General features: G+C 59.3%; 3 protein-coding genes across 3 annotated transcripts; all 3 read left to right on the top strand.

Moving 5' to 3' along the window:
* Positions 1–5,416: 5,416 nt before the first annotated feature.
* G0S2 (G0/G1 switch 2) lies at positions 5,417–6,495 on the top strand. The gene is made up of 2 exons (XM_063177804.1): positions 5,417–5,531; positions 5,924–6,495. Exon 2 carries the CDS (start codon positions 5,958–5,960, stop codon positions 6,255–6,257), a length of 300 nt encoding a protein of 99 aa, XP_063033874.1. The 5' UTR covers positions 5,417–5,531; positions 5,924–5,957; the 3' UTR covers positions 6,258–6,495.
* Positions 6,496–10,493: 3,998 nt separating this feature from the next.
* On the top strand, positions 10,494–15,733 carry LOC134430189 (11-beta-hydroxysteroid dehydrogenase 1-like). The gene is given in 7 exon segments (XM_063177742.1): positions 10,494–10,564; positions 10,566–10,825; positions 11,404–11,534; positions 13,108–13,219; positions 13,974–14,159; positions 14,724–14,867; positions 15,507–15,733. Coding segments are annotated over 7 exon segments (1,131 nt in total).
* A 521-nt stretch (positions 15,734–16,254) lies between these two features.
* Positions 16,255–20,538, top strand: LOC134430252 (11-beta-hydroxysteroid dehydrogenase 1-like). The gene is made up of 7 exons (XM_063177826.1): positions 16,255–16,550; positions 16,981–17,203; positions 17,866–17,996; positions 18,246–18,357; positions 18,443–18,628; positions 19,076–19,219; positions 19,578–20,538. The coding sequence occupies exons 2-7, from the start codon at positions 17,116–17,118 to the stop codon at positions 19,796–19,798; spliced, it is 882 nt and encodes a 293-aa protein (XP_063033896.1). The 5' UTR covers positions 16,255–16,550; positions 16,981–17,115; the 3' UTR covers positions 19,799–20,538.
* The last annotated feature ends 267 nt before the right edge of the window (positions 20,539–20,805 follow it).

Here is a 20,805-nt window from a genome sequence, read left to right on the forward strand (position 1 = left end):
TCCAGGATGGTTTTATAGTTCAAGCACACAGAAATGGAACAATACTTGATGCTGCTGTTCCATTTTTCATTGAAGGATTAACAATGTCTGAAGCACAATTCCTGAAAGCACACGAGCAGCTGCTTTACAATGGAAAATACCAGGCACAGGGATGATTTCCCTCTGCTGAGCAGGATCTTGGCACAGAGAGGGCAGAGTCTGGACTCCCAGCCCCTGACAGCCCAGAGCTGGATGAAATCTCCCATCACAGCCTGAGTCCTGTCAGGTGCTGCTTCCCTTTTTGTGGGAAACACCTGCAAGGGCCACGGGACGTGGAGCTGGAAGCACTGAAGCTGCTTGGGAAGAGCAAAACTCGGGAGGGTTTGTCAGGGGTGAGAGGTTGTGTCTCACGTTGTGACTTTCTGGTAACCCTCTCAGTTGGAAGATTAATGATATCAGTAATAAAAGAGGTTTTCCTCCACCTAATCTTTCAATTTTAATTCAAATCAAACCACCTTCTTACTCCAGCAGAGATGATTTAAATCACTGGCTTTGCTAATTACCATGATCTCCTTTAAAAGCATTTCAGGAATTCCTGACGAAATTCCAATTCCTGTTCTGAAAACCTGCTCTGTAAGCAAATAACACTTTGAACCAAAACGCCACTGACCTACTTTGGGTTTAAATTCCAGTAACTCTGGGAGCTGGCTCCGAAGGGCAGCAGCCCTGTGAGCCCAGCCTGTGTGGGCACAGCTGTGGGCACAGCTGGCACAGGGTCGTGCTGCATGGAGGGCACAGCCGTGGCCAGCACAGGGCTCAGGAGCTCAGCAGTGCTCCCAAATCCCTCCCACAGAGCTGCGCAGCAAAGCAAAGGCTCAGGATTTACCCTTAAATTAAAGTGGGTTTTCCTTTTCCCCCCTGCTCCTTTCCCCACCCCATGGGGTTCCCTGTGACCTGACCCATGATGGGTGGGCACAGAATGGCCCAGTGTCCCCAGTGTCCCCAGTGTGCCTAGTATCCTTGTCCCCACTGTCCCCAGTGTCCCCAGTGTCCCCAGTGTCCCCAGTGTCCCCACTGTCCCCAGTATCCTTGTCCCCAGTGTCCCCAGTGTCCCCAGTGTCCCCAGTGTCCCCAGGCTGCACACCCCCCAGGCACAAGGGACACGGTGCAGGGCTGGCAGGACACAGGCTGGCTCTGTGCTCCCTTCCCACCGGGCCCTTGATAAAATTACCCTTGCAGGGGAGCAGCGTTATTTTTGTCACGTCCCCATTTTCCAAACAGGAAAATATTCCATTAGGAAAGCGTCCAGCTCCCCTCTGGGGGGTTTTGGCTGTTCCAGGCACTGGAATGGGGGGATCTCTGCACCCATTTGGTGCCAGCCAGCAAACCCCCCAAAAGCCTTCCCTGCAACATCCAGGGCAGAAGTTTAAATTGGCATTTAGGGACATTTGGGCACCCCCTTTAAGGCACAGAGTCCCCCTGTGTGACACCAAGGACACGCTGTTTGCTGCTCCTGCCTGCCTCCTTTGAGCTGCCAGGTGGAACAGAGGCTGCTCCCACCTGTGCTGCCCTCCCTGGCTGGAATGAGGGGTGGGCACAGCCCACGGAGCAGAAAATAGCCAGCAGTGCCCGACCCTTGCCCACTCATGGACACGTGGGGGATGAGGCAACAGCTCTGTGCAGTTCTGGTGCCCAAGGAGCTGCACCAGGGGCACGGGGCAGTGCTGGCACCAGGTGCAGGGACAGGGCACAGAGGCACACAACAGCAGCAGGGTCCCTCGTGTCCCTGTGACCCGTCCAGGACAGCGATGGCCCCTCAGCCCCCACAGCAGAGCAGGTCAGCACACCGACCAGGTCACCACGGCCCGGCCACGTGCCCAGAGCTGTCTGCAGCCCGTGTCCATCACGGCCTGGGGGAGGCTCCTCTGGCACAGCTGGGCTGTGGAACCACACCTGCATTATTTTATTCATTTTCCATAGGACGGGTCCTTAACACACCTTGCTGGGCTTTAGGGTGTCCTTTCCTTTTTCTCTCCTTATTCCTTGAGTGTTTCAGGGCGACACTGCCTCGTGCTGTGCCCGAGCAGATCGGGCACCCTGGAAATGTCCTGGGTGGGGGGAGTGCCCTGCTATGGGGCAGTGCCCTGCTATGGGGCTGTTCTGGCAGCAGGGGCAGCTCCCCTTCCCTCCCAGCCCCTTTCAGGGCAGCTCTGCTCCTCCCAGAGCCCCCAGCACGCACCCGGGGCATGGCCAGCGCCTGCCGAGCCCCTGCCCCTGCCAGCGCAGAGTGTGCCAGCCCGGGGTGTGAAACCTGAGCTGTGCCCCTGCCCCTGCCAGCCCGGAGTGTGCCAGCCCTGGGTGTGAAACCTGAGCCCCTGGAAGGCTCCGCGGGGCTGGGAGCAGAGCCCAGCTCAGCCCAGCCCGGCCCGGGCAGCGCTGCCATCCCGAGAGCATGGCCAAGGGCACCCCTGGTACCAAGGTCAGCCCATGGTACCAAGGCCATCCTCGGTACTGAGGGAATCCCTGGTGCCACCTCATGATACCAAGGTCACCCTGGGGTAGCGAGGTCACTCCGTAGCACTGAGGGCACCCCGTGGTACCAAATTCAGCCGTGCCCAGGCAGCGGTGCCAGGAGGATGCTCAGCTCTGGCAGAGGCAGCAGCAGCCCCGGTGCAGCATGCCCTGAACTGCCAGAGCAGCATCCCCCGAGCTGCTGGAGCCCCATCCCCTCTCTGCCCACCCCAGGCTCCCCTCCCAGCCCATCCAGGTTAATCCCCGGCTGCTGACGCTGCTGGCGAGGTTCAGGCCCAGCTCTTCCCCCCGATGACGTTAAACCCGCGCGGCTCCCCCGGCCACAAAGCCCGGGTTAATCAAAGTTGCGATTAAACCTGACAGAATCCTCATGCAGACGCTCCTAAATAAGATTTAGAACGGCTAAAATTAGTCTAATTTGGTGTTAATCATTAATCGTTTTAGCCACACTTAATTCAATTTAAATGTCCACACAACGAGCTTGCATAGACTTTGTTACTGAAATCTAAGCCAAAATCGAATTAAATGTTGTTAAATTAGATCAACACAATCTGAGTGCTGCCATGAGAAGTGTTTGCCAGAGATGATTATCAGCTGATTGGTTAATGCTCAAAATTATCCTGAGCTCTGTGCTGGCCCAAAAGCTCCAGCTCTCAGAGCTTTGGGAATGCATGCACATCTCCATCAGTATTTTATGAACAGAAATTCCCTCCCCAGCCCTCAAGGAAAGACTTGCAAACATCAGGTCCAGCAGGCAATAAAAACCCTGCCTGAAAAAAACCGAAAACAACCAAAAATCGTTTTTGTAGGTGAAAAGTCACAGTGACAGTGCCCTTTGTGTCAGGGGCCGGCTCAGCTGAGCCGCTGCTGCTGCCGGGGCTGGGCAGGGCCGGAGGGGCAGCACAGTGACCCCAAAGAGCCACAGGATTGGGACCAGCCGTGACCTTCACCTCCCCTGTCTGGCTGCTGTCTCCTCCGGCTATCTTTTCTCCAAAAGCCTTTTTTTTCCTTTTTTTTTTTTTTTTTTTTGAGTGTTGCAGAAGGGGAAAAAACAGAGCCCGAAGTCAGCGATCAGCTGCAAGCTCGGCCGCCAAGTTGGCAGGGAAGATAAGGACCCTTTATTTAAAGTAGAAAACCCCAGACGCTGAGGAGGGATAGACGAGTCTTTAGCAACTTTTACAGCCAGTCTTGCAATACAGTTTCCTAAGCACACTCAAAACTTGCAAAAAAAAAACCCAAAAAAACCCCAAGTTTTCAGCAGGAGCGTTTCCTTGGAGCGCTGCAGGGCCGGGGCAGCCTCGGGACGTGCGGGATGTGAGGAGCCAGGGCTGAGTCACTGCCCCACACCCGGCACAGCTCAGAGACAGGGAAATCCCGCAGATTCAAGGGCTGGGCCCCTTTTTGGGGTGGTGCAGCGGTGCCCAGCCTCGTGGGCAGGGAACCAGGCAGTGTGGGGGCATCAAAGCTGAGGAGGAGGAGGGGACGAAGGCAGGAAGGACATGAACTTCACCTCCTTCCTCATGCACCAACCTCTCCCTAAAACTGCTGCTACAACATCAGCTGATATTTTAATTTCTACACACTGCCTGGCAGAGCAATTCCCATCCTCAGCCACATGGATCTGCCCAGAAGTCTGACCCAGAGTCCATCATCAACAACTTCTCGTGGCTGTGGCAGCCCTCTGGGCTCAGCTGGGATGTGCAGGAACCCAGAGGGTTCCTGCAGTGTCTGCTCTGCTGGAGCTGCAGCAGCAGCAATGATGGGGGTGATGATGATGATGATGCAATCGTTGTTGCATCATCAGCAATGCCGGGGTTTATTGGTGCAACACAGCCTGGCTGCAGCCCAGGATGGGAGCAGCACCGTGCTGCAGGTGACACAGAGAGTGACACTAAGGGGGACACAAAGGGGGTGACACAGATTCAGCACCAAGCGCAGGACAAGTCAGGAGTGGATCTGATTGGATGTAACTTCTCCATCTTTGGAGCTTCCCCAAGTTCCCTCACTCCCAGGAAGTCAGGGGCTGTCACACCTGCAGAATCACCTGCTCATGGTTCCCTCTGGTGAGGCACCTGGACAAACCTTCCACAAGCACCTCACAGCCCAGCCCGGGTGACACTGTCACACCTCAGTCTGATGACATGATCGCACTTCAGCTGGGGTGACACTGTCACACCTCGGCCTGTGACACCAGCCTGCTGAGGTATTTTCTCACCCCCTTGCCTGCAGTGTGGCAGCCAGGGCAGGGACGTTTTGGTGAACTGGCCACTGGCAGCAGGGCAGGGACGTTTTGGTGAATTGGCCACTGGCAGCCAGGCAGGGACATTTTGCTGAACTGGCCATGCACAGCCCCAAGCCCTGACCCAAACCCTGCCCTGTTTTGGGAGCTGTGGACACAGACCCTCTCCCTGCCTCCCAGGCAATCACCACAGCCACTGTGAATATATGAAATTGAATAGATGAAATATTTATTGCAGAAGCAGGTACAGCAAGTCAGGCATCACGTCTCTGTTTCAGGAATTAGACTGAGACAATCATGGGGGGTTTTTTGGAGGAAGGAAAAACATACGTTTTTTTAAGAGAAAAAGGAGAAATGGAAGGAGGGATGGGAAAACGCAAGGAGAAATGGAAGGAGGAAGAAATGGAATGGGGAAAAGAAAGAATAAAATAATTACAAAGTGGGGGAGAAAAGGGTTTAAAAAAAAAAAAATAATTAAAAGGTCTGGCCGGATTAGGGCAGGAGCTGCCAGCGCGGGGGGGCCGGGCCGGCCCCAGCTCCGGGCCCCGCTCCCGGCCCGGCCCCCGCCCCGCCCGCCCCGGCGGCGATAAAAGGCGGCGGAGGCGGCTCCGGGCAGCGGCGGCAGCGCGGCGGCTGCGACAGCGGCGACAGCAGCAGCAGAGCCTCGCGGCGACTGCACCGCTCACTGCATCGCTCACTGCACCGCTCACTGCACCGCTCAGCACAGCCCGCAGGAACACCGCACCGCTCGCTGCGCAGCACAGCCCGCAGAACACACCAGGTAAGGGCTGCGAGGGGATGGATGCCACGGGATGGGGATGGGGATGCGAGGGGATGGGATGCTACGGGTCAGGACGCTGCACGAAATGCGCGGGACCAGCAGCGTGTGCCCCCCACCGCAGCCTGGGCTGGGTGCCTCTGTCCTGGGCAGGGTGGTTCAGGCTCTGTCCTGGGCAGGGTGATTGTGGCTGTGCCCTGAGCAGGGTGGCCCTGCCTCTGTCCTGGGGCACCGCAGGGACAGGGTGGCTGCGTTTTCCTGAAGCAAACCTTCGGCAAAATCCCCGCTCCCCATTTAAGGCCGGCTGCGGGGAGCTCAGGGAGCTCAGGGAGCTCAGGGAGCTCTGCCACCACAGCAGCTGGATCGAACTCACGTCCCTGTCCCTTCTCCCCCAGAAGCCACACCAGACCCCGCTGCTGCCGAGCTGAGATGGAGACCGTGCACGAGCTGATCCCCTTCGCCAAGGAGATGCTGAGCCAGAAGCCCAACAGGAAGATGGTCAAGCTGTACATGGTGGGCAGCGTGCTGGCCTTCTTCGGGGTGGTCATCGGCCTGGTGGAGACCGTGTGCAGCCCCTTCAGCTCCCAGCCCAGCCCGGAGGACGAGGAGGACAAGAACAAGCCCGGGGCGGCCCGGGAGCAGCAGAAAAGGGAGGATTTGGTGCTGGCCAAGGGCAAGGCACAGCCGGCGCTGCAGAGGGCCCTGGTGACCCGGCAGCACGCGTCCTAGGCTGATCCGCACAGAGACTCCACCAGGGGGGTTCCAGCACGCAGGGAAGGCTCGGCCCGAGGAGGCTGCACGTCTGACACCCGCCACGAGAGAAGGGCTTTATTTGCTGCTGTGCAGCAGTGGGGAAAAATACCTTTTGTTGGTATAAACCTGTGCGCCATGCACAGCGTGGTTTCTTATTTTTCATACGGACGCGTTTTACACCATTTTGCAAGATCAATAAATATTTTCTATGGTACCCGTGTTCTCTCTTGCTGCTGTTATTGTCAGAGCCCTCTCGTGCTGCTTTGCTGAGGTTTTGCTCCCACCTCTGGCTCCTTTGTGGGGCAGGGGGGACGTGGGGGACAGTGGAGGAGATAAACCCTGAGAGGCGGCTCTGGGGCTGCTCCGTCTGTCTGTCTGTCTGTCTGTCCCTCCGCTCCCTCCCCAGGGCCCAGCTGGGCAGGAGGTGACATTTGTGTCACACGGGCGCCACATGGCCCGAGCTGGAGCTGGGGTTACCTGGGTTCAGTGGCACAGATCTGTCCCTGCCATGGCCACGTGTGCTCAGAACTGGTTTAAAATAAACCAAAACCCACTCTTGCCCTGGCAGCCCTCCAGCAGGCTCCAGCTGCTGCTCAGCTAAAAACCCTAAAGCCAAAACCCTTCCACCTTTCTGGGATCTTTCACAAACCCTAAAGCCAAAACCCTTCCACCTTTCTGGGATCTTTCACAGACCCTAAAGCCAAAATCCTTCCACCTTTCTGGGATCTTTCACAGACCCTAAAGCCAAAACCCTTCCACCTTCCTGGGATCTTTCACAGACCCTAAAGCCAAAACCCTTCCACCTTTCTGGGATCTTTCACAGAGCCGCCACAGACACCTGAGTGTGCAGGGTAATGCTGGATTCCAGAGCCACAGATGGAAAAACACAGAGATGGCACAGCCTGGAGGGTGTGGAAACTGTTCCAGGCTCCACTCAGAGCCCTGCCAGGACCATTAGAGGACTTTCACCTATTTAAAAAATGTTCTGGGGCTTAGCAAGAATCTGTTGCATTTGGGACTGTGTCATGTCAGTCAAATAAAGTCTGCAGGCAGCCAGGGCTGAGTGATCCTGGCCACATTACAGAGGGGAGGGCAGCACACAGGCCCGGCCAGTCCTGACCAGGGCAGGAAATCTCCTTATCGGCTCAAAGACACCCTCAGGACAAGGAGGAGCAGCAGGATACACAGCTCATGGAAACTGGAGATGCACCAGCAGCGTGCCGCTCTCAGCTCACAGCAAAGCATTGAGCCAAACACTGGATCATGGAAAATGGGAAAGCCCTGCCAGACCTCAGTGCCCAAGGCACAGCTCCTACATAAGAGCAGGACCTGAAAATACCAGAGTACGGCTGAAGTTCACTATTTCATTTTCATAATACACAACCCACAGTTCATTTTGTTGATGATTATTTCTGTTACCCAAACAAACCCAGCAGCACAGAGCGGAGAAAGAATCCTACCCAGTATCTGCCCAAAAATCTGCTCAAGCTTTTAAAGTACTTTTTCCTCATTAAAATTATAGTGCTTTTTAAAAAATAGTGTTTGAGAATTACCTCATTTAGTCTGTAACTAAATGGATTCAGTCTGTAACTAAATGAATTTAGTCTGTAACTAAATGCCCTTGGGCAAGGCTGAACTTGCCCTTCTCTGGCAAGGCTGAACAATCCCCCCTCACTGATACCGATGGAAGTTTCATGGGAAAACTGGAGAATTCAGGCCTGAAGGGATGCACCAGCTCCACTGCCCTGCCCATCCCAGCTTTTAGAGGGGTTTCACATTTCCAGCAGGGAAGGCTGGGCTGGAATTCCTGGGCACACCTGGTGTGAGGACACTGCAGGGAGACGGGGGCTGTGGCTATGGCAGATCACAGGTCCTGCCAGATCACAGCCAGGGGACAGTCCTGGACAGCCCAGAGCTGTGTCCATCACCTCACATGGATCAATCTCACCCAGGTGACAGTCCCAGCCCAGCCAGGTGCCCCCCCCAGAGCCCCCAGGTTTGCTGCCCTGCTGCTGCTCCTCCTCTGCCCAGGGCTGCCGCCCCGAGGTGATGAGCTTACAGCAAAGAGGGTTGGGAGCAGTCAAAATAGCCGCTCCTAAGGCAGCTAAAGGGATTAGACAGCTAAAGCACAGCCCTGCCCCTGTCCCTGCCCTGGGCTGGGCACTGCACCCAGCTCACCCTGCAGGGCCAGCCTGGGGCCAGCCTGGGCACTGCAGGGACCTGGGACCCTCTGCACAGGGGGAATGAGACCAGTATTGATCCCTGGTTTTACCCCACAGCACCCCACAGAACCCCACAGCACCCCACAGCATCCCACAGAACCCCACAGCACCCCACAGCATCCCGGATCACCCCACAGCATCCCACAGCACCCCGGAGCACACGGGGCCGTGGCCACAGCCCCTGCAAGGTGCCAATTGCAAAACTGTTTCATTACAAACACTGGGACAGAGCAGAGAGACACCAGATGGGACCAGCGAGCAGCTGGGGAGAGCATTTAAGGCTGAGTTAAACCCAGACCCTCAGGACAAACTCCTGGCACAGCCACACGTTGCCCCCGGGCTGAGTTACACTGCTGGGCTCCCATGAGGATGGTTTCTGTTGTTCTGAGACCTGTCTGAATGTGGTTTATTCCAACCTGCGAACGTGACACTTCCCTGGTACGTTAAATTCCCAGGAAAAATGCAGCTGGCACAGAATGTGGTGAGTCTTTGTGTGCAGCCATCTCTCCCAGATCTGATTTCAGCCCGGAGCTGACATCCAGCCCCTCGTCCCAGGGGCTGAGGCCTCTCCAATGCAGGGCTGGATGTGTCCAGAGAGCCCTCAGTGCTATTTGCAGTGGACACGGACACTGCAGGGCTGCCAGGCTAAATTTAGGGGTGCAGATAAGGATGTCACCCCAGGCACCAGCCCCAAGGGCACTGGGGACGTGGATAGCAGCCAGGGCTCCCAGCAGCCGCTGTCCAACAATGGAACTCCAGGGCAGCAATTCCCAATTTGGTCACACAGGGGAAAAAACACAAATTTAGGGCTTGGAAACGACTTGAACATCACAGTGTTTGCTGTAAACCAGCAGTGGGCAGAAATGTGATGTCAAACCAAACCAAAGCCATTCTCCAAGCCTCTCATCTCCCTTGGGGCTGGGAGTGCTCTTCCACTGGTGCAGGCTGGCAGGATGTGCGAGGAGAAAAGAAAATGAGGGCAGACCCTGATATTGTGAGGGCTCTGTCTGCAAAGAAAGACAGAGCTTTCATGGCTCTGCTCATGGCAAAGGGGGCTGGGACAGCCGGGGAGGAAAAATAATACTTTAACGTCTATGAGATAAAAGAAAGCAAGAGGGAAAGGAAAAAATAAAAAGGAAAATCCTCTGCATTTGATAATGGTTTGAAAAAACCCAAATATCGCTCAAAAAAAGGAAAAAAAAAAAAAAAAAGAAGCAGAATCCAAATTCCTGCCAAGTGTTTTCAGCCTTGGAGCTGCCTGTGCAAACCTGCCTGAGCTGGGCCCTGGAACGAGCTCCCTGCAGGGCTCCCCAAGCTCCCTCTCCCCTCTGCTGGGGTCTGCCAGGACAAATCCCTGCCCGGAGCAGGCAGCAGGGCAGGAGCATCCCCCGGGAGCGCAGCCCCAGGTCTGGGCACAGCTCTGGGCACAGCTCCGGGCACAACTCTGGGCACAGCTCTTGACTCTGGCACAGCCCTGGGCACAGCTCTGGGCACAGCTCCGGGCACAGATCTGGGCACAACTCTGGGCACAGCTCTTGGCTCTGGCACAGCCCTGGGCACAGCTCTGGGCACAGATCTGGGCACCGCTCCGGGCACAGCTCTTGGCTCTGGCACAGCCCTGGGCACAGCCCTGGGCACCGCTCCGGGCACAGCTCTGGGCTCTGCCCCTCCAAGGCTGGCAGCAGCCAGGATCACAAACCCCTTCCCCTCCACCAGCCTTTCCCGGGGCTGTCTGGGGAGCAGGAGCTGCCCAGTCCCTGCTGCCAGCCCCGGGGGCACAGAGCAGCCCTGCCCGGGGTGCCCAGCACCGTCTGGGGCTGTCCCCGTCCCCCATCCGTGCCCAGGGCCTGCAGGAACGAGGGACGACGCTGAACCACCTGCGCCGGGCTCCCTCTGATGCTCTCCAAGTGAAACTTGATGCTGCTCGGCAAAGACACACCTCTTCCAGGGTGTTGTGCAAAATTCTGCATTTTAATGTAGGACAGGAAATATGAAAAGAGCCGGGCAGGACCCAAACAGCCCCGCTGGCCAGGCCGAGCTGCAGGGAGCAAAGCAAAGCTTGGCTTGGCTTCTCCATCCCCCCAGCCGTGGTTTTCCAGGCCTTTGGAAGCCGCAGCTCCTCGGCTGATGGGTTTTTAAAGGGTCACGGCGCTGCTTCCCTCAGGAGCAGCTCTGCACAGGGGTTTTTGTTCCTTCCTTCTCTCTCCTGCTGCATTTCCTGGCTCCACGGTGGGATGGGTCGGTTGCAAAAGATTCTCATTCCCTTCCTGGGACTGGTTTTGGCCTTCTGGTTCTATTCTGCGAGGGACACCTTCAAACCGGGTGAGTATCCAAAGGGACTCTGGCTTTAAGGAAAGAACGACAAAAAGCCACGTTTGGGTGTTTTGCACGGAAACCGGTCAGAGCTCGGAGCAAGGCCGAGCCTTTGTGGGCTGGTGGATACCGAAAGGGGCTTTAACAAAGATTTAAACCAAACTGAGCAGGGACTGTGCAGAAAAACCTCCTGAGGGAGCAGGTGAGGCAGGGGGAGAGGGCACTGGGTGCTCCATTTTCCTGAGTGCAGGAAAAGAGTTTATAAACGGGGTTTGTAAGTGCTGAAGTTTGGAGCACACACTCAGTGGGTTGCTTTTGTTACAGAATAGTTGGGGCTTTGATAAATTTTGTCCTGGTTTGTGGGAAAACCTGCTGGAAGAGTCCAGAGCTGTCCCTGTGTCCCTGCATTCCTCGGGGGGCTGCAGCAGCTCCACAGCTTTTTCCATGGGATGGGAGTGCTGGATGCTCTGCACTCATTTACCTTCCAACTACCTGCCGATCTGGAGGGCACCCAGGGTTGTTATTTCTCAGTTTTGAGGTTTCTCTAATAGCACAAGGCTGACTGCAGGGCTGTGCCTGTGTCACAGAGATGCTCCGGGGCAAGCGGGTGATCGTGACGGGAGCCAGCACGGGCATCGGGGAGCAGATGGCATATCACCTGGCACGGATGGGCGCCCACGTCCTGCTCACGGCACGCACAGAGCCCAGGCTGCAGAGTGTAAATGGGCACGGCTGGGCACCACGGCAGGGCTCACCCAGACATGGGCACGGGAGCTCCCAGCATGGCCATGGGAACAGCCATGGCACACAGGGTCACACATGGGCATGGGGACAGGCATGGGTCACACCTGGGCATGGGGACAGCACAGGTCACACATGGGCATGGGGACAGATCCCAGCTGGGTATGGGGACAGTCACAGGTCCCACCTGGGCACAGGTCACACATGGACAATGGTGATAGTCACAGGTCATGGTGACACAGCCCTGTGCTCTGGGAGCTCCTGCACACCTGGCATTCCCTCCTGCACACACACACACACACACCTGGCATTCCCTCCTGCACTCCTGGCAGTCCCCCCTGCACACCTGGCATTCCCTCCTGCACACACACACACACACACCTGGCATTCCCTCCTGCACTCCTGGCATTCCCTCCTGCACACCTGGCAGTCCCCCCTGCACACAGATCTCCCCACGCCGCAGTGTCTGAGCTGCACACACATCCCCACACACCCTCATTCCACAGCAGGCTCCTGCCCCTGCTGCTGCTCCTGCATTTCCAGCCAGACTGCCTCGGGTAACGCGTTCACCCAAGGAATCATTTTCCAGGCTCCCTTTGAAGCTCACAAAGCTCCAAACACGCTCCCAAAAGCCCAAACCACTGGTTTTAGGTGGGGACACATCACAGGGAGCTCCAACACCCACACCTGAGAGCCAGCGGGCTCCGGGGCAGGGAGGGGTCCCCAGGCAGGGATGGGGCTCCCAGAGCAGGGATGGAGTTCCCAGGCAGGGATGGGGTTCCCAGGCAGGGATGGGGCTCCCAGAGCAGGGATGGGGTTCCCAGGGCAGGGATGGGGTTCCCAGGCAGGGAGGGGTCCCCAGGCAGGGATGGGGTTCCCAGGGCAGGGATGGGGTTCCCAGGCAGGGATGGGGCTCCCAGAGCAGGGATGGGGCTCCCAGGGCAGGGATGGGGTTCCCAGGGCAGGGATGGGGCTCCCAGAGCAGGGATGGGGTTCCCAGGGCAGGGATGGGGCTCCCAGAGCAGGGATGGGGCTCCCAGGGCAGGGATGGGGTTCCCATGCAGGGATGGGGCTCCCAGAGCAGGGATGGGGTCTCCAGGCCAGGATGAGGTCCCCAGAGCAGGGATGGAGTTCCCAGGCAGGGATGGGGTTCCCAGGCAGGGATGGGGCTCCCAGAGCAGGGATGGGGTTCCCAGGGCAGGGATGGGGTTCCCAGGCAGGGAGGGGTCCCCAGGCAGGGATGGGGTTCCCAGGGCAGGGATGGGGTTCCCAGGCAGGGATGGGGCTCCCAGAGCAGGGATGGGGCTCCCAGGGCAGGGATGGGGTTCCCAGGGCAGGGATGGGGCTCCCAGAGCAGGGATGGGGTTCCCAGGGCAGGGATGGGGCTCCCAGAGCAGGGATGGGGCTCCCAGGGCAGGGATGGGGTTCCCATGCAGGGATGGGGCTCCCAGAGCAGGGATGGGGTCTCCAGGCCAGGATGAGGTCCCCAGAGCAGGGATGGGGCTCCAGATGAGCCAGGCCGGTGCTGAGCCCTGCTCCTGGCCTGGCAGGTGGTGCGGCGCTGCCTGGAGCTGGGCGCAGCCTCGGCGCGCTTCGTCAGCGGCTCCATGGAGGACACGGCCTTGGCCCAGCGCGTGGTGAGGGAGGCACAGACAGCGCTGGGTACGTCTGAGCCCGCTCTGCACGCTGCCAGCACCCCGGCTCCTCTGCACTGCTGCCTCTCACACTGACCCTGCTCCTCTGCCTGCACTGCTGCCTCTCACACTGACCCTGCACTGCTGCCTCTCACACTGACCCTGCTCCTCTCTGCGCTGCTGCCTCTCACACTGACCCTGCACTGCTGCCTCTCACACTGACCCTGCTCCTCTCTGCACTGCTGCCTCTCACACTGACCCTGCACTGCTGCCTCTCACACTGACCCTGCTCCTCTGCACTGCTGCCTCTCACACTGACCCTGCTCCTCTCTGCACTGCTGCCTCTCACACTGAACTGCGCTCTGACTGCAGCCCTGTGGCCTCCTGGCACCCTGCTGCAGTGCCACAGCCCTGGATTTCATCAGCCCAGTGCCGGGGTCTGGGGGATCCATAGCTCTGGCCATTGCAGCCAAGGGTCACAGCTCAGAAATGCTCCAGCCCTATAGGGAGCTCCCCTCTCCTCTCCCTCCTGTCCCACTGACAGCTCAGGGTGATTTCCCTTGGGCTGTGGCATTTGTGTTTCGAACTAACAAAATATATCACAGCAAAATATTTCCTGGCAGCCACCATCCAGGCTGTATCCCTGCTCTGGAGATAACAGGCCACAGCTCTGACCCAAAAACCTGATTTCCTTGGATTGCACTTGCTCTGCTCCCAGGAAACGTTGTTTTACTGCTTGCAGCCCTCTCCCCCAGCACTAATGCCTGTTTTTCTGCTGGCAGGAGGCCTTGACATGCTCATTCTGAACCACGTTGGTGCATCCTACTTTGGCTTTTTTGATGGGGACGTTGAGCATGTCCGGAAGCTGCTGGAAATCAACTTCCTCAGCTACGTGGCCATGGCCACGTCAGCCCTGCCCATGCTGAAGGAGAGCGAGGGCAGCATCGTGGTGGTTTCATCCATGGCAGGTGAGCGGGCAGTGCCACCAGGCTGGGGACATGGGACTGCCCAAAATGCACCTGGGCTGAGTGCCAGAGCAGCACACAGGGACACCAGGCTCAAAACCCCAACAGAACCAGCCCCAGCACAAAAACCCACCAAAACTAGCTCCAACACAAAACCCCACCAAAACCAGCCCCAACACCCAAATCCAGATGGGTTTGGGGTTCTCTTGATGGAATTTGTTTTCTGCTCAACCCAATCTCCCCATTTTGGTTTTTGACCAATTAAACCCCACAGTGCTGCATTGGTCAGGGCTCTGGTGAGCAGCTCAGGCCAGGGATAAGTTCCAGCTTTGCTCCATCTCTCCTCTCTGAGGGTTTTGTGGTTGCTGTGGGCTGCCCATGTCCTGAGCAGAGATGTGAGCCACAGCTTTGGCCTTAAGAGCTGGAAGCCAGCAGGAATATTTGTAAGGCTGCTGTTCAGGTGGCAGGATGGCACTTCCCAGGTGAAATCCTCACTGAGGGAGGGCAGAAGAGCAGCTCAGGTAGAGCAGCCTCGTGTGCTAACACAGAACTTCCCTCTGTGCCCAGGTAAAGTCGGGTTCCCCTTTACCGTCCCCTACTCTGCGACTAAGTTTGCCCTGGATGGATTTTTCAGCTCCCTGAGGCAGGAGTTCGCCATTCAGAACATAAATGTCTCCATCACGCTCTGCATCCTCGGCTTCATCGATACAGGTGAGAGCAGAGCTGTGCCAGCCCTGCCCAGGGCTGGGCATCCCCACCCCGGCTCCTTCTCCTGCCCCCTCAGCCTGTCCCCCCAGCTGCAGGGGGATCCCACCTGTCTGCCCCCAAAAACAGCCTCAAAAGCCTTTTACTTCCCTGTGCCACATAAATCTGGGCACTGCTTACAGGCTGGCACAGCCCAACACCCCTTCGGGTGCCTTCATCCCCGGGGGTCCCCACTCTCCCTCATGCCCGGGGTTTCCACTCTCCCGCATCCCCTGGGAGTCCTCGTTCTCCCCATATTCCCCAGAGATCCCCACTCTCCCCCAATACCCCAGAGATCCCCACTGTCCCCCATCCCCGGGGGTCCCTACTCTCTCGGCATCCCCTGGGGATTGCACTCTCCCCCATCCCCTGGGGATCTCCACTGTCCCCCATCCCCGGGGGTCCCCACTGTCCCCCATCCCCGGGGGTCCCCACTGTCCCCCGTCCCCGGGGGTCCCCGTTCTCCCCCCCATCCCCGGGCATCCCCACTCTCCCCCATCCCCGGGCATCCCCACTGTCCCCCATCCCCGGGGGTCCCCGTTCTCCCCCCCATCCCCGGTTATCCCCACTGTCCCCCGTCCCCGGCGCTGACGCGGGGGCGCGCAGACCGCGCGGTGCGCGCTGCCGCGGAGGTGCTGCAGGAGCGGCCGGCGCCGCGGGACGAGTGCGCGCTGGAGATCCTCAAGGGCGCGGCGCTGCGCCGGAGGGAGCTCTACTACCGCTACAGCTCCACGCGGCTGCCGCTGCTGCTGCGGGACTGCGCCGCGGAGCTGCTCGATTACCTGGTGCGGAGCCGCTACCGCCTGCCCGCCGCGCCCCGCCCGCCGCGCTGAGCCCCGGCCCGGGACCCCCGGAGGGTCCCCTGTCACCGGCAGGGTCCCGGTCACCGGGAGGGTCCCCTGTCACCGCAGGGTCCCGGTCACCGGGAGGGTCCCCTGTCACCGGCAGGGTCCCGTACCCCGGGAGGGTCCCCTGTCACCGGCAGGGTCCCGTACCCCGGGAGGGTCCCCTGTCACCGCAGGGTCCCGGTCACCGGGAGGGTCCCCAGCCCCCGGGAGCGTCCCGTACCCCGGCAGAGCCCCGGCCCTGGGAGGGTCCCGGCCCCCGGGAGGGTGCCCTGTCACGGCAGGGTCCCGGCCAGCCCCGTTCCTCCGTTCCCGGCCGGTTCGCGATGCGCTGGCGGCACCCGCAGGGACGGAGCGGGACCCGCATTGGCGGCTCCTCCGTGCCCTGCTGGCCCCGCCCGGCCGCGGAACGCTAATTATTGAGCTAATTATTAAATAAAGTGTATTAGCCGGACAGCGCTGCATGTGCTGGCGGGGATTTATGGCCTTTCCCAGCTGTTCATGGGCACTGCCAGGGATCCAAGGGCGGGCACTGCTGCTCTGGGCACCTGTGCCAGGGCCTGCCACCCTCACAGGGAACAATTCGCTCCTAATTTCTCCTTACCCACACAAACCAGCACACACCGAGTGGGTTCTGCGCTTTAAATTTCCAGAAAATCACCGTCAAAGCCATTTGCCACCTGCCCAGCAGGCACTGAGCAGAATCACCACCCTGGCAAAGCTGGAGATCTTTCCTATTCATCCACTTGGCTCCTTTACTGCCTTTTGCAGCCCATGGATTCCTCCACAGGGATACATTTTAGGGGTAAGAGCCACCCAGCAAAATGACAGTGTTGCCCCCATGGTGATATCCCAGAGGATAACCCAGGATCATCGGCAGTGGATGGGAAATGGAACCTGCGCCCTGCTCTCCCCAGCTCTGGCTGTGGACGTGTACAGGAGCACTGCTCAGTGAATCCTCAGGCAGCCAGCGAGGGAGGGAAGGGAAGGGAAGGAAAGGAAGGGGCTGCTCCTGGTTTAGAGGTGGAGAAAGGGATGTCCGTGGTGCCAGGGATGTCTGCTCCGAGGGGACACTGCTGTCCCAGCCCCTGGGCAGCCCCCAGACCACTGCTCGGTGCCTTCCCTTCTGTCCAAAAGCACACCTGGCACTCCCGGCAGGCCCAGGGTGCAAAGGGACAGCCTAAAGTCCAAAGCCACACGCTTCATTAGGTTAATGTTTGCTAAATCACCGGCAGGGCAAAGAAAAGGTCCATCAGCAAACTTGTGTGAGATAAGAGCCAGCTCAAAACTGCCCTGCCCCATTCGCGAGCTCCAGCCACCTTCACCTCCCCGTGGGGCTCGTCTGGTTCCTGCCTTTCCTCTGCAGAGGGATGGGCTTGCTGCTCAAGATTCTCATCCCTTTGCTGGGAGCAGCACTGGCCTTTTATTTTTACTCAGCACCTGAGAACTTCAATGAAGGTGAGTCCCGGGAGAAGCAGGGACCAGCAGGGACCAGCAGGGACAAGCAGGGACCAGCAGGGACAAGCAGAGACCAGCAGGGACCAGCAGGGACCAGCAGGGACCAGCAGGGACCAGCAGGGACAAGCAGGGAGAAGCAGGCTCCACAAGCACCACCAGAGGGACCTGGACGGGGCTGGCACAGCCAGGGAGGGCTGAGGGGAGGTCAGGCTGCCCCAGGCAAGGGGTCAGGGCATGGGGAAACTCGCAGGGCTACACCGGCTCTGATGGGACAGTGCCTGACCCCTGCCAATGACTTATCCGGGAAACAAGCACTTCTCCCTTTAAACATTCAATCCTTTATTGGCCAGCTCCCCCTGCTCCCTGGGCAGGGGTGCAGAGCTCAGGCCTCCCCACCCCGCTGGGATTGGGGTCAGACTGCAGCAGGGTCTGACCGGGCTGCCAGGGGCACGGGGGAGCCGCAGGGACAGGGAGGAGCAGAGGGGCAGCGAGGGCTGTGCCAGGGCTGTGCCAGGGCTGTGCCAGGGCTGTGCTGGGACTGTGCCGGGGCTGTGCCGGGGCTGTGCCAGGGCTGTGCCAGGGCTGTGCTGGGACTGTGCCGGGGCTGTGCCGGGGCTGTGCCAGGGCTGAGCCAGCACTGAGCTCTGCACCCTCCTCGGCAGAGATGCTCCGGGGGAAGCGGGTGATCGTGACGGGAGCCAGCAGCGGCATCGGGGAGCAGATGGCATATCACCTGGCACGGATGGAGGCACACCTGCTGCTCACGGCACGCACAGAGGCCAAGCTGCAGAAAGTAAACGGCAAGGGGGGCGTGCTGGGCTGGATGTGATATTCACCCCAGCCTGGGCACACGGGCACACCTGGTACCTGCACATCCACCCTGGGCACACCTGGTACCCTGCAGACCCACCCCAGGGCACACCTGGTACCCTGCAGACTCATCCAGGGCTACCCCAGCAGCAGCCCTGCCTGGCCCAGCACAGGAGCAGCCCGGGCTGGGGCTCCATGCAGGTGGGTCCCTCAGAGCCCCTTCCCTCCCCAGGTTGTGGAGCGGTGCCTGGAGCTCGGCGCTGCCTCCGCCCGCTACATCAGCGGCTCCATGGCCAGCCCCAGCCTGCCCGAGGAGGTGCTCAGGGAGGCTGAGAACACCTGGGGTAGGTGCTCCCTGCTCAGCCCCGTGCAGCCCAGCCCCTGGAGGTGCCGGCTCCGTGGCTGGTGGCACGGCTGCTCTGCCCACAGGGGGCCTGGACATGCTCATCCTCAACCACATTGGCCAGAGCGGCTTCACCTTCTTCAGCGGGGACGTGGAGCACGTCCGCAGCCTCATGGAGACCAACTTTGTGAGCTACGTGGCGCTGGCCACGGCTGCCCTGCCCCTGCTGAGGGAGAGCGAGGGCAGCATCGTGGTGGTCTCATCCATAGCAGGTGAGCTCCTGCCACAGCCCTTCCTCTCCTGCCACGGTCCCTGCTCAGACTGCTCCAAAAGGCACAGGAGGGACCACAGGCAGGGCTGGCACCCAGGGGCAGCACGTGATTAACTCTGCACAACTCAAATCCTCTGGGAAATTTATCTCCTGTCCTGTCAGGCTCTTGGCGCCCTCTGATCACCTTCCCATGCTGCAGTGCAGGTGATTTCACACTGAACACACATTGGCAGTACCTGGGCATCTCTGCAGGGATGCAAAAGCTGCTCTGGAAGGCCCTTTGTGCCATTCGTCACAATTTGAACATTCCTGAGTGTGCTTTATCTCTCAGTTTATCCCAACACCCTAAATCCAAGCACTGGAGCTACCGGCAGGGCAAGTGGAAGGGAAGCTGTGCAGCCTGGTGCCTGCCCAGCACCTGAACGCCTGCCCTGTGTCTCTGCTCCAGGTAAAATTGCCGGCCCTTTTACTGCTCCCTATTCGGCAACCAAGTTTGCCCTAGACGGATTTTTCAGCTCCTTGAGGCAGGAGCTCATCATAGACAAGATCAACGTTTCCATCACGCTCTGCATCCTGGGCTACATCAACACAGGTGAGCTCAGCCCCGCCAGGAACCCGTTCCAGCCCATTCCAGCTGAGCCCAGCCCCTGTCCCTGGTGCCAGTCTGCTCTGCCACAGCTGCTGGAGCCTTCCCTGCCTCTGCAGCTGTGGGAACGGGACCCCAACCCTTCCAAAAGTGAGCCCTGAGGCCTTGGACTCTGCCAGGCTCAGTGAACTCAGGGGTGGAAAGCAAAGGGAGGGGAAGGACATTTATAATTGTCACTGTCACTGTTCTGAGCCTCGTTAAGCAGTCTGATCCCAGAGCCTGCGGGTTCGGCTCTGTGGCTCTGGGGTGCCCCGGACCCCCCAAAGCCGCTGCGTCCCCCCGAGCCTTCCCCGTCCCGTTGCAGAGAGCGCCGTACGGGCCGTGTCCCACGTCATCCCCGACACGCCGGCCCCCAAGGAGGAGTGTGCCCTGGAGATCATCCGGGCCGGGGCCCTGCGCCGCCGGGAGCTGCGCTACCCCGGGCCGGCCGTCGGCACCGCGCTGCTCCTGCACGGCCTCGCCCCCGAGCTGCTGGAGGGGCTGCTCCGCGGCAGCTACCGCCTGGAGAACGTGCGGAGAACGTAGCCTGGGACTTGGGGACACCCGGGACACCTGGGCATGGGCTGGGACACCTGGGGATGGGCTGGGACACCTGGGGATGTGCTGGGAGACCTGGGATGTGCTGGGACACCTGGGGCTGTGCTGGGACACCTGGGGTTGTGCTGGGACTCCGGGGACACCTGGGGATGTGCTGGGACACCTGGGCAGTGCTGGGACTCCGGGGACACCTGGGCTGTGCTAGGACACCTGGGGATGGGCTGGCATACCTGGTCTGTCCTGGCGCACTTGGGCTGTCCTGGCACACCTGGGGCTGTACAGGCACACCTGGGGCCAAGCAGGATGGGTCTGACTGTGAGCCCGGCTGCTCAGGACGGGTCTGGCTGTGAGCCCAGCTGCTCGGTGCCCTCTCCACACCCTGGGGCATCCCTCTGCTGACGCCCTGGCAGCCTGGGGCAGGGCACTCCAGGAGCCTGTGAGGCAGCACAAAAATGTCCTTTTTAGCAATAAGCTCTTGTAAAGGGCTTTTGGCAGCCAGGAGGCACTTCAGAGAAGGGCTGCCCAGCAGCAGGTTCCTGCTCACCCTGCAGACACTGTTCCCCTGGAGAGCCACCGAGGCAGCTGAGCTGAGCCCTGGCCCAGGACCAGACTTTGGGCCAGGCAGCACAGATCTCCCAAAGCCACGAGAGAGTCTCTGAATCTGGAGATTTCTGTCACACATCCCTTCCATGCCAGTCTTTGTAGGAATAAATCCAACGTTGCTTTGAGATCTCTGCTGTTCTGGGTGTTCTTTCTCCACGTGGGAGCCCTTATCAGGGCAGGGCGCCCTTATCAGCGCCCAGCTGGCTGAACCAACCTCCTCCCGATTTGCATTAACGCAGCTTTCACTTCTCTAAAGACCTTAATGAATTTCTGCCATTCCTGACCTCTCCTCAGCTGCCAAAACACGGGTTTTATTCCCCTTTCCAACCTGCAAGAAGCCTTCCAATAATAGCATTACTGTGCTTCCCCAAAGCCGCTCAGGGGAACTCCGT

Source organism: Melospiza melodia, chromosome 28, assembly GCF_035770615.1.
Source record: "Melospiza melodia melodia isolate bMelMel2 chromosome 28, bMelMel2.pri, whole genome shotgun sequence".
Taxonomy (NCBI): Eukaryota; Metazoa; Chordata; class Aves; order Passeriformes; family Passerellidae; genus Melospiza; species Melospiza melodia.